The 13,325-nt window shown below is 37.6% G+C and overlaps 2 protein-coding genes across 2 annotated transcripts; one reads left to right on the top strand and one right to left on the bottom strand.

Moving 5' to 3' along the window:
* The first annotated feature begins 1,876 nt into the window (after positions 1-1,876).
* LOC110866268 (transcription factor MYBC1) lies at positions 1,877-3,249 on the top strand. The gene is made up of 2 exons (XM_022115503.2): positions 1,877-2,859; positions 2,981-3,249. The coding sequence occupies exon 1, from the start codon at positions 2,050-2,052 to the stop codon at positions 2,851-2,853; it is 804 nt and encodes a 267-aa protein (XP_021971195.1). The 5' UTR covers positions 1,877-2,049; the 3' UTR covers positions 2,854-2,859; positions 2,981-3,249.
* Positions 3,250-4,793: 1,544 nt separating this feature from the next.
* LOC110866282 lies at positions 4,794-7,717 on the bottom strand. The gene is made up of 4 exons (XM_022115504.2): positions 7,285-7,717; positions 5,481-6,051; positions 5,126-5,411; positions 4,794-5,029 (listed from the first exon to the last, which is right to left on the bottom strand). The coding sequence occupies exons 1-4, from the start codon at positions 7,379-7,381 to the stop codon at positions 4,976-4,978; spliced, it is 1,008 nt and encodes a 335-aa protein (XP_021971196.1). The 5' UTR covers positions 7,382-7,717; the 3' UTR covers positions 4,794-4,975.
* Positions 7,718-13,325: the final 5,608 nt, after the last annotated feature.

Here is a 13,325-nt window from a genome sequence, read left to right on the forward strand (position 1 = left end):
GACCTCACCATTGTGTTTTGATTTACATCATAAATTGTTATCACTATAACATTGTTTAGATATAACTTAATTTATTAAGTTTATCATATATTTTTTTCTTGATTTAAGACGCTTTTACAAGATCTGATATGTACGAAAAAAAAATCCTAGAGATGTTGAAGACAACATCCTTAATTTAGTGACTTATTATGTCAATAAAGATTTAATTCTATAACCATTAGTGTTTGTTCATCATTGCCCTACGACACACATATATTTTGGGACACAACAATGATAAAAAGGCAAATAAAATAAAAATTAATTAACTAATAAACTAGATAACTAATAATAATAATAATAATAATAATAATAATAATAATAATAATAATAATAATAATAATAATAACAACAACAATAATATCAATTATTATCCTTGATAGCCTCCAAGCCACCCTATGAGACCAAAACCGATCCACCCTCATATTTTTCATATTAACCGTTCGGGTTCTTTACGTTTATATTGCACCAGGTTTACATTCCTTTTAGACGTGGGTATGATATATTAATCTTAATAATTGTTGGAAAATGTAAATTGATCAATACACGTTGATAACACCATCATTTTAAGACGTGCAGGTATAGGACGCGGTTGAAAACCACGTCTAATTGTCTAAATAACCACATCTGTTGCTGACTCTTGTAATAGTGCTAGTCAAACGAGTTTAAAATCATCTTAAATTAAATAAAAATGAAAGTTTAATACAACAAAAAATATATATAGCAAAATTTTATATGATTTTTGTGATTTAACTTCAAACAATAAATAATTAAAAAACATACATTCATATGGGTAGGGTTGTATGAGGGATTTGTGGGGGCATCCACTAATTGTTGTTGGATTAAATAGTGAAAGTATTGTCCCCTAGTTAAGGGCTATATCAACCAAGTTTAGGAAAAATCATAAACTTGTTTAATAAAGTAAGCCTAGATCTAACAAAACCCATGTGAGAGATTCTATAAACTTTATGGGTCTTTACTAAACAATTCTATAAAATGTTAGGACATGTTATTATCTTAATCACCCCTTGGATTTTAGCTTATACATGATTTCCCCTAAATTTAACATATACAAACTCTTGAACCCAGACAATCATCCTCCATGAGAATAATTAGATACAATTGAAAACCCAAACAATCATCCTCTATGAGAATATTTAGATACGACTGAAAAGCAAACCGTGCCATATTCATCTTCTAGACAAAAAAAAGTTAGATTATATGTCTTTTAGATAAACAATATCCATTATAGAAAGAATCAATCTCATTATAGACGTATTAAAGCAAAATAAATCAATTTAAATATGTATAACCTATTTTTTAATCGTTATTATAGTTTTAAAACGGTTAACACTCACCCTCTAATCCAACTTCTAATTCAATATTACATCATGTTCTACACATCATGATACCACTAGACCAAAATGGACCAGCCTAAGGTCCTTAAATTAAAGGTAGAGCGACAGGCTTAACACATTGATCTTAGAAGCTTAACTCTTCAAAAAGGAAACTAGGATCTCCGGTAACTAAATTGGCCTATAGCCCTCCTAGTTGAGAAATAAGTTAGAGGACCCTTAGATACATATACAAATTAGAGGCTTCTAAATTTTTGAAAGTTTAATTTTACTCCATAAATTGCTTGGATTATATAATAAATGGTTAAAAAAAAGGTACTTAACGGAATAAATATTATTTTAATATTTCATATGAAATGACGGGAGTGTGAAAATAACATTGGGGAATAAGTTGCCGGAAAAAGACGAGAAAAAAAGGAAACAGTACAGCCGCTTCATAAACAGTAACAACAACAATAAAACATAAAAATTAACAAAAACAAAAATAAAAACAAGATCCACCTCGAACACCCACACCCATCATCCCCTTTCTCTTTCTCTCTCTAAAAAATATCGAATCTTTCCAGATTAATATCCTCTGATCCAACATCTGCAACAACAACTACTGATTTACATGCCAATTGGGTTCTCAATTTGACCCACAAATATCACCAAAACAATGAAAGAAGATGACTCCAATTGGTTCTCAAAATGGGAAGATGAGCTACCATCACAAGAAGACCTTATGCCCTTATCTCAAACCCTAATCACCCCTGATCTAGCTATAGCTTTTGACATTAGAACCCCAAATTCCCACACCCCAACTCCACTTAACAACCACCTACATCTGCCGCCGATTTCTACCCCCAGTTCAGGGGAATTCGATTCCTCGGAACTCGGGGCGAGCGGCGACGAACCGGCGCGGACGCTGAAACGTCCGCGCCTTGTGTGGACCCCGCAGCTCCACAAGAGGTTTGTGGACGCGGTGGCCCACTTAGGGATAAAGAACGCCGTACCTAAAACGATAATGCAGCTCATGAGTGTAGACGGGTTGACTCGCGAGAATGTCGCGAGTCATCTTCAGAAGTACAGGCTTTATTTGAAACGTATGCAGGGTCTTTCGCCTGGAGCCGGGTCTGGTGGAGATCCGGCTACGGATCATTTGTTTGCGAGTTCTCCGGTCCCGGCTCATTTTCTCCATCAGGGTCGGCCGAATTCGGATCATTTTTTGCCGTATGTTCCGGTGGCTGCACTGCAGCATCCGCAGCAGATGGCTGCGGTGGCTGGGCATTTGCAGCCGCGGTATGGGCAAATTGGTCATTTTGGGTCTCCGCGAAACGGGCAGTTTGAGCACCCTTTATTGAGTAGACAAAATCAGCAAGTGGTTCATAGGGTAGGGGCACCGGTTCATAATTCTGTGGATGATCTTGAATCAGCAAATGGTAGAAAGGTTCTAACTTTGTTTCCAACAGGAGATGACTGATTTAAGGTAATTCTTTATTCCCTTTTCGGACTTTTTTTAGGGTTGATCTAAACGCACCCCTTTTATATCGAAAAAATCGACCTCTAGTCAACTTAATTATGTGTTTGGAATTGCTTATTGATGATAGGGATGGTGGCGAAGGCAAATGCAGATACATCGGCTCGAGCATGATGACTAACAACTAAAAGGATCAATGAAACTATGTCCGCGATTACTTAAAAACCGAGCATGTAACAGAAGCGGTTAACTTTTACTTCTTTCAGTTATTTCTAGTTTAGATGTGTAGAGATCAGTTCGAGTTTGTTGTAAATTATTGGATTGTGATCAACTTCAAGACATGTTATATTGACGGATCATTTCAGAAAATGAACATTGTTCTAGTTTTGTTAGTTTTTAGCTCAAAATTCTTTACATATTTGTATCATGGTGCGTGGAAGATAATCACAGAGGCAATTTAAAAAACCGTTTTATGTATCTTTGTATAATTCTACGGTTTACACTAAACATCCATGTGATTAAAGCTGTAAACGAGTCGACCCGATTCGAGTCATGGTGGTCTCGAGCTCGTGCTCAAAATTCAATGAGGCAGCTTGGCTCAGCTTGAGCTCGAGATAGAAGTTAAACGAGCCTAAAAACAAGCCAACGAGTCGAGCCATGAGCTGAGGTCATTTCAAGTTTAGCTTTTTAACTAGAATTTTTATGAACCGAGTAAGATTTGCAAGCTTTATGAACAGCCCTATGTCTGATGACCAATTTATAGTTCTCATACCCTATGTGATCTGACGCCCCGCTTGCGGTATGGGCATATAATGTATATATATGTGTGGTCCATCGGGGGGCAAAAGTGGAAGTGCACTAATTTTAACGTTATTTTACTAATTTCGTGAAAATAACGTTAAAAGCTGAGGATGGTTAATCATGTATCATGTGGTGGCGTTGATAGCTGAAAGACAAAAGGGTACATGCACTAATCGGTCTTTGTCCCGATTGCTTAGTGTTATGTGCCTTATGTCCAAGGCTTGATGCAAAACTACTATCGAGCCGGGGATCTCACTGGAAGCAGCCTCTCTATTCCTACGGGGTAGAGGTAAAGCTGTCTACATCTTACCCTCCTAAGACCCTACCTTCGCTTTGCTATTGGTGGGATTTACTGAGTATATGATGATGATAATACCATATGTAGGGCTGTAAACGAACCGAACGTTCAGCGAACAGTTCGTGAACCGTTCGGCGGGAAGTTCGTTTATGTTCGTTCGTTTAATAAACGAACGAACATGAACAAGAAATTTCGTTCGATTAGTTAAATGAACGAACATGAACAGAGGTCTCGTTCGTTCGATTGTGTTCGTGAACGTTCGGTAAGGTGTTCGTGAACATTCCTTGATTTGCGTTCGTTTATATTCGTATGTTTGTGTTTTAATTGAAGATCTTTGTACTTTCTTGTATTTTATTTGTACTTTTTATATTATTAAACTTTTATTTATTTTATTTCCCTAACAATTAAACTAGGAAACTCACTTTCACCTTGTTTATGCATCATTATTTACATCCACGAATACGACCGACCTCCGTTCCACAATAAGGGATTCAAGTTCGAGTGCTACTCTCTGGGCCATCTATCTTTATTCTTCGTCGCGTTCGCCAAATTTAGTTGTGTTCGTTTGTGTTCGTGAACCGTTCGCGAACACGCTCATTTCCTTAACGAACGAACACGAACATAAAATCTCGTTCGGTAAGTGTTCATGAACCGTTCGTGAACACATTTATTTCTTAACGAACGAACATGAACAAGGCCTTGTTCGTGTTCGTTCGGTTCGTTTACAGCCCTAACCATATGTGATCTAGATTTGTTGTTATTCAAGAAATATGTTGAGGTGCATTTATGGGGTTGCTTTTTAAAACTTGATTAAGTAGTGTTTGGATACAACTATGCATGTGGCTTCACCACAAAGTACAAACAATGATAGAACTTGCCATACCATACAATAATGTGTTATAAGTTGAATTAGACAAAAGTGTTTGACAAATGGCCACAAATAACAAGATAACCTCCTAGTACAAAACAAAACAAAGCTATGCTGTTCCAATTCAATGTAGTTGCTCCTGTAAAACCAATGCAAGCTTAACGGTTTTGAGAGTAATCAAAACTCAAAGGCTGCTGCTGACAAAACGGCGCCTGTCATACATCAGTCCAATACCGAGTCATCAGTCATAAAAAAATAGACATTAAAAACCATATACTTCTAGCGGCAACTCAGGTATGATAACGTACCTGAAAGACAGCATGTCTAAACTGCTCATGCGCGTGTGCATACATCATGGAATGAGACGGCCATTGCATATAGACAGGGTCTCTTGACATGTGATTCATTGCACCAACAACAGGATAAGGATTCATACCCGAACTCCTGTAGCAAACATTGGATTGACTTTGACCAATCGGGAGTTGACTTGGATGTTGTATTACAGGATCGTATTGGACACACGGTGGTTGGAACTTTGGTAAAGTCAAAGGCAACGAGTTAAACCCTTGACTCATTGGCAGGTTACGAACGTACCTGCATTGTTAATGCAACAATTATGAAATCAGAACTTGACTTTAATGTCAAAAAAAGTGAAAAACGTACCGTTCGTAGCTTCGATCATAATCAGGATCGGTTAAATCTTTTTCCCTATCCCTAAGAATGGCTACACAAGATGCATTTCCATCGTTTTTAAAACCGTCATTTTCATCACTTTTAAAATTACACAAACTCTTCCCGTCTGGATTGGTCGTTAACGGTGGACCCTCTGTTTGAGGACTAAAAATACGAGCCCTGGCTCGATCATAATCCTCCTTCCTTTCTTCAACGGTTTTTACAAAATCCGATTTCATTCTGACATTTGTTCCATCCGATGACGATTTTGGCCTTGGTTTTAAAACAACCTTGATATGCTCGTGTTTCTCGTTTTCTAAAGTTTTAGTCGGTACATCTGACAGACAGACTGCAGGGTGTTTGGTTTCGGTCAACCGTTTGACTAAAATTCGGGTCTTTTGACCATCTGAGAAGTTATCAAAAACCATGGTTTGAAGACCGTAGTGTTGTGCAACACGGTGAGCTGCAAGGCGAAGATATGATGTTGGGAAATGCTGAAACTCGAATAGTTCTTGTTCAGTGTTTTGGATGAATTTCTGAATATCAAGTTCCATTCGAAGAACTGAAGAAGAAAAAAAATAGAGAAATTGCAAATTAAATTAAATATTAGAACATTTGATAAGCTGGATATGTAAAGTCGATATATGCACTAAATCATACACTTTAAACTATACAAAAGGGGAAAATGGTACTTTCAATAAGAAACATGACCATATACTTTCAATAAAGCAACAGCCATTGATAAAGAATCTATTCTGCATTTTATAATTTATTAGAAAAGATAAGTTTGCTATGCTTAAGGCCACCCGTAGCGGGGCTTGATATCACGCCAATATCGGGCATAGCGCCACCCAACACCACTACGGCGGGTGCTATGGGTGGTTGAATCCTAGTCCCCGCGAAGAGCATAACGGGGTGATGGGCCTTGGGTTTCAAAAATTGAGCGTTACAAAGGTCAAAAACATAAAAAAAAAATCAACTTCTTTTAAATTTCAATATATAATCATCTTCTTCACCCACTTTTTTAAACACAAACACACTCCCAAACAATCTTCTCCATCTTTATCTTATAAAAATCCTAGTTTTTATACAATGCATCCCTTCAACCGCGGTTTTCTTCCTCCGCATTATGCAAGATAGACAATGGGCTCAAGACTTTGAATTCTACTCGAAACCGATCGACCACCTAACCGGAAAAGCGTTGAAGATGGCACAACAACAAAAGGAGCGAATCAGAAAAAATATATATAATCTTTGAGTTTTTTTTTTATTTTATTGTAATGTCTTTTTATTTTATTGTAATGGTTTCTAATTTAATGAAATGGTTTTTTATTTTATAAAGTTAGAAATTAATTATAAAAAAATTGAAAATTAATAATTGACTAATGATGACTAAGGGGCTTTATGGCTACACCCTCTTGTGATATAAAATATCCTATGACGCATATCGTCACTTGTCGCATAACGACTACACATGGTCTAATAGAATTACCCCACTAAAACAACAAATTTCCATGAGAAAATTAAATGTTTCAAAACATAAAAAGAAGACTTGCAAACAAATAATGACATACATATGGAAAATTAAGCCCATCATTTAATAGCACAAAATTGAGTATGACAATTGTTTAGCAAATGCAATTGATGAAATCCTGTATAGTATATGAAGCATCAAATAAAAAGATCTAGATTTTATGAGACAGTAACTCATCTAAACCTAACCATCAAACAGATAGAATAATCAAACATAGTAAAATTCGAAATTTTCTAATAAAAAAAAGGAAAGTTGACTAACTAGTGAGACGATGACGAGGGTTCTGAAGAGCCTCAACCAAGAAAGGATCCACCCCCATAGCGATAGGTGTTGTTACTGAATTCTGGAGTTCCATCATATCTTTTTTCTTCTTAATTAAAACAAAAGTTAATAAGATAAGATAAGATAGATCTAATCTAAGCTACTAATACTAAGGAGGTATTGGATAATTGGAGAAAGAAAGAAAGAATCTTCTTCTTCTCTCTCTCTCCTCCTATATCCCCAGGGGAAGGGAGAAGGTTCAAGAAGAAGAAACTTTGAGACAGAGATTGATCGACTGCCCTTCTTATCTTAACGGCTTCTGATTGATAATATAAATAACAGGGTTAGATTAGATTCAATGTGAACTCACTCCACTTGTTCGTCAACGCATCAGCCCAATTCATTCTTGTGGGCTTTGGCTTCTTTTTTTTCTTTCTTTTCTTATCGGTTAACTTTGTGAGAGACTATTAACCATTAATAGAGTTAAATGCCCGTCTGTAGGAGTGCACAAAAAAACCGGATTCGGTAAAAAACCTTGGAATTGGTCTTTTAATACCCGGGTATACTATATCCGAAACCGAACCTTACCTGAAAACGGGCACATAAGGTATGGTTTTTTGGTTAAATAACTAGAACCGGAACCGAAACTGAACCGGTATAGCAATAACCGGTTCTAACCCTAAAAACGAAAAACTGAAACCAATTCCATAATCGGAACCGGTTATTAAAAATACCCAATTTGTGCACATCTACCTGGTTGGTCCTGGTTTGCAGATATTGAGAGTTGGTCCCAATGTTTTAGTAATTATAGAGTTGGTCTCAATGGTTTTAATTTTAGCACTAGTTGGTCCTTATCATTGTGTGAAATGACTAGATTGCCCTTGAACAATTTTAAAAACAAAAAGAGATGGGCCAACCCCTCATCTTCCTCCTCTTACTCCTCATTTTTCTAAAACCCACCACCACCACCATCGTCAACCCACTCAAACCTGCCGGAAAAAAGAATCTATCTGGAAAAAAAAAAGGAATCTTGTTATAGAGGGCAACAAGTGGAGGGCGACGGCTGGCGTGATTCGTTTTTCTGGCTAGATTCCTTTTTCCGATAGTGGGTGGTGGTGGTGGGTTGAAGGTGGCGGTGGATGTGGTGGGTTGAAGGTGACAGTGAAGGTGGTGGAGGCGGTGGTGGGTTAAAGGTGTGGTGGTGGGTTTTCGAGAGAGAGGGAAAGGATGAGGAAGAAGATGAGGGGGTGGGCCCATCTCTTTTTGTTTTTTCTTTTTTTAATTTGTTCAGGGGTAATCTAGTCATTTCGCACACATATAAGTGAGAAACTTAACATAGGTTAGTCATAAGGACCACACGAGTGTAAAAGTTACAACCATTGGGACCAATTTTGTAATTATTGAAGTATTAGGACCAACTAGGCAATATCTGCAAACCACATGGACCAACCGGGCATTTAACTCATCCTTAATACTTAATAGGCGGTTCAAAGCGTTCGATGCTCGTTCATAGAATGCTCGAAAACCGTTTGATTTTGGTTTGTAAATGAGTCAAGCGCAAACAAAGGCTAGCTTGGCTCGGTTTGGCTTCAATTATTTTTTAATTTGTTATACATATAAATTTACATAAATATAAAATTATATTTATCGTTTTATACATACTACTATTTTGGATTCGACCCAGTATATGAAATACAAATACATTTATAAATAGTAGCCCAGTTAGCCCAATAAAGAAAAAATTAACACTAAATATATAAGTAAAAGCCTAAGCCTTTAAGTGACGCTTTTTACTTCTTTTTCTCATTAGTCGTCAATTATATTATCCTATCCCCTAAGCAACAGTTCGACGATTATTCTCTGCAGTCTACTTATTACCTCGGTCTTAACTTGAGCCTCATCCTCGAACACTTAGACCTCCGACTTAGTGTCATTCTCAGATAGTCGGAACTCAGTCGTGACCCGACAACGAAAATATCGAAGGAAACATCTCAATTTTATGGTTGTCCAGATCACTCATCGCTCGCTCAAAAAAGTTTACGCTCAAAAAATGCTCAAAAAAGTTTACGCTCAAAAAATGCTTGTTATATAGTTGTAAATGAGTCGATCATATTAGTTCGGTTTGCAAACGAGCCAAGCATGAGTAAAGGTCCATTTGGTTCAACTTGACTCGTAAACAACCTTAATCCTTAACCTCAATACCTCATAACAAGACAACTCTTTCATTCACACTTTGACATCACAAGGCTACAAGCCTTTGGTCTTTGGGGTTGATAATAACTCACATCTTGACATCACTGCATGTAAATGATCCAAATGAATATGAATAATGTAACACTCGTGTTCGTTAAGTTAACTTTAATTGAATAAACGAAAACTTAAGAAAAAGAATTTTCTCATTCGTGTTTGTTCATTAAAAAAGAGCGTGTTTATATTCATTAAGATTTCTAAATGATAATTCATAGAGAAAACAAGAATGAGTATGAAATTTATGTTATGAAAATGTACCAAAGACTTGTGTATTATGATTTGAAACCATCATAAGGTTCAATTGAAACATCACAACTTTTCATGAAAGAGTATGTTAGTTAGCAGTTATTTAGCCATACCCTTGTGAAAGCGGTTCTAGCCAACACTTGTAAAATTTCGAGCACTTGTGAAATTTTCCAACACTTGTAAAATTATTCAATACTTGCACTTACGGGAAAATATTCAGCAAAACACACCTTCAACAATAACTAAGTTAGTGCTGATGATTGGCTTCTCCATGGTGACCGAGTTACATATGTCGCTGAGACTACTATCGATAGTAGTTGCTACTAATGTTTATTTGTCGCTAATGGACCAAGTTACTACTGATGACCCGCTGCTACTAATGACGAGTTTGATGACCGGTTCCTACTAAACATCAATGTCCAATAAGTTTTTCATCAACCATACTGATCCGAAGTAACCTCCGGTGGTTACGCCACTTGGGCCTGCTAGGGGTGTTGCCTATGGTCACTAGAGGGTTTTGGCCTCTTAAGCCATCGAGTTTAAAGGTGTTGAAAGTGATGGTAGGTTTTACAAGCGTGTACTCCACACATCTTAACTCGTAAGCATGTTTATTCTTATTTCCTTTGGTTTAAGAAAAAAAATAACTAAACGAAGTTGGCCTTGATGACACTAAAATTGTTGTCACACCCCAACCGATGGCGGAAACATCGGAGTGAGACGAAAACGAGATTGTTCGCACTTCATAACACTATTTGCGACAATAATTAGATAAAACTAATTTCATTTCATTGATACAAATTGTCAAGTTACATCATACGAAATCAAATACAACATTGTTTCAAATACAAAATAAGACTAGGTAGAATACAACATAATTCAAAACTGATACAAAACATAGTCTAACAATTTCTAAGTGTGTATCTAAAGCATCATCGCTAAGCCCATTTTAATATCATCATCATCCTGCAAATATGTTTAAAATACATGGTTCAATACAAAAGTATTGGCGAGTATACAAGTTTAATACATAGCATAAGTATAAAAGATTTTAACAAATCTGCATGACAAACTTAGTTATCAAGATTAACGTATAAACTGGCATGTGAATAATCAAGTCAACCCAAAGATTACCACAAGTGTTTAAAGACTTAATATGACCTCAAAAATACGGGTGGTGCGTTACTCCTATAGCGCTATACATGATAAGGGTAGGCTCGTACGAAGTTAGTGACAAGTTTATCACGCTGTAACAACCCACCTAGAACCCTCAACGTGACACTAAAACGTTCCTTACGTACTCTGTATATGAAAAACGGACCCGAAATACCTTCGCACTTGTAAAAAACAACAAAAACTGAATTTGGCAGTCTCTCGCGGGCCGCGACGGAGACCTCTTGGTCTGTCGCGGGGCGCGACAGCCTGGTTCTTATCCGGACACGTGGCGTGCCACGTGGCACCTGACTCAGCAAGCCTACCCCTAACTCAGCAAATGTCACACCCCAACCGATGGCGGAAACATCGGGGTGAGGCACTGAGCGAAACAGATTGTTCAGGAGAATTCCATAACAACTAATATTACCAAATATTTGTAAGTCATGTCCCATACCACAACATATTTAGTAAAATAATTATTACAGACAGAGCATCTCAAAGACAAATAAAAGGCTGTTCCGACAACTCATAAAATTAAATTGTTTTTGTTTCTAGACTCTCCTACTCGATTCCATGATAGCAAGCAAAGCATCCTAAGAATTCAAACACCAGTCACATACGTTAAAATAGAGGTCAATACACATTGTGTAAAGGTGAGCATACAAGTCTGATAGTATAATAAATAGCGAAATCGTTTTACGCATAACCAGCATGTAACATGTAGCAAAGTGAAGCTAGTAGGTTATCGACAATGAAATATGCACAGACGTGACTGCGAGTTGTAGAATGCGCAACACATATCCCTACTGGGACACGTGAAGTAAAGCTCTTAACAACCCCTGTCCATGACAGGTGCTAAGTCCAAGCTATAGTACTATCGTTGCTAAGGTGCCAGGCAACAATCACTGTGTAAGCATAACATACAAGCATTCATCGAATAACACGTAGCATGCAATAACGGTCAGCGTATAAAAGTGTTTGCGTTGTGTGTCGATTGTGATTTGAATAAGTAACGTATGTAACACCCAGAAGTGTGTAAAGCAAAAAGGGTTCGAGTATACTCACAGATAGAGTTTAATAAATAAACACCGTCTTGGATTAAAGGGAGCACTGGAAAGTTAGCCTGATTACATAACGATAGCATAAGCGATGAACGGCACGTTAAATGGTGATGAGTGTCTGAGTGACGAATGGTCATCTGATCGGATGACAATCCGAACGGATGGTCATTCGATCGGATGTCAATCCGTTCGGATGGTCATCCGGTCGGATGGCCATTCGGTCGGATTGGCATTCGTTTGGATGGATGTGTTTGTGTATGATGGCTTTGAAGTTTTCGTTGTAGCATTTTAAAATCCGAGAAGCATCTCTACCTTTTAGGTCGTTCGATCGAACAGTCATCCGATCGGATGGTCGTTCGATCGAATGGCGATCCGATCAGCGAGACATTTTAATGAGAACAAGTTCACAGCAGGATGGTCATTCGATCTGATGGTCTTCCGATCGGATGGCAGTCAGTTAGAACTGGTGATCTTTAAAAATTATGAAAATGTTTTAAGTGTTGAGATCAAATGCAATCCGATCGGACGACAATCCGTTTGCTGACTTGATCGTTTTGAAATTTGTTAAGTTTGGAAGTGTGCGGTTTGATCAAGATGGTATGACAACATGTTAAACAACAGGAAACCCCACCAAGCCCAAGCTATCTGATCGGATGGGAATCACCAAGTTTGACCAGATAACTGTTCTTGACGGTTGTTCATGTTCAACCCTCTAAGTCGGTTATCTCGTTGATAGGAATCAGATCTCAGACCAACACATCACTAGAGAAAGAGTGGAAGGCCTGAACGAGCTCCGATTCTATCGGTTTTGAGTGCATTTAGTGTAAAAGAGTTGAAAGAAAGTTATGAAACCATCTTTGAATCCTTTTAACCTTGAAAATGTCTAGATCTATGCGAAATCAGTGTTAAATCACGTTGAAATTATTTAGATCTGAGTTGTTCTTGGTGGAATGAGGCCAAATCTTGAAGTTCATAAGAACCCCATAATGACATCATCCTAGAACACCTCAAATCACCCGATTTCATGGTAAAAAGTGAAGATTCGAAGGTGGAAATGATGTAGAAGTGTGTGTAGATGATAGATGTACAAGATTTGAGTTGAAAACTTACAAGAATCGCGAGAAATCGAGAGAAAAGAGGGCTGGAGCGTGCTGGTCGGAGAGAGAGCTGTCACATCAATGTTCATGATGTGACAGGGGGTATTTATAGGTTGCCAAAAGTGGGAAAGGTGTGTACAAGTGTCGGATCGGATGGCCATCCGATCAAATGGTCATCCGTACGGATGACCATTCGATTGAATGGTCATTCGATCGAAGTGATCCGGCGAGTTAG

Source organism: Helianthus annuus, chromosome 1 (genome assembly GCF_002127325.2).
Source record: "Helianthus annuus cultivar XRQ/B chromosome 1, HanXRQr2.0-SUNRISE, whole genome shotgun sequence".
Taxonomy (NCBI): domain Eukaryota; kingdom Viridiplantae; phylum Streptophyta; class Magnoliopsida; order Asterales; family Asteraceae; genus Helianthus; species Helianthus annuus.

Bases quoted from the DNA above. Each gene is read 5' to 3' on its own strand.
- LOC110866268 (XM_022115503.2), top strand. From the start codon at position 2,050: ATGAAAGAAGATGACTCCAATTGGTTCTCAAAATGGGAAGATGAGCTA.
- LOC110866282 (XM_022115504.2), bottom strand. From the start codon at position 7,381: ATGATGGAACTCCAGAATTCAGTAACAACACCTATCGCTATGGGGGTG. The intron at 6,052-7,284 runs GTTAGTCAACTT...TTTCTTCTTCAG, and splicing joins CCCTCGTCATCGTCTCACTA to TTCTTCGAATGGAACTTGAT. The intron at 5,412-5,480 runs GTACGTTTTTCA...TTAACAATGCAG, and splicing joins TATGATCGAAGCTACGAACG to GTACGTTCGTAACCTGCCAA.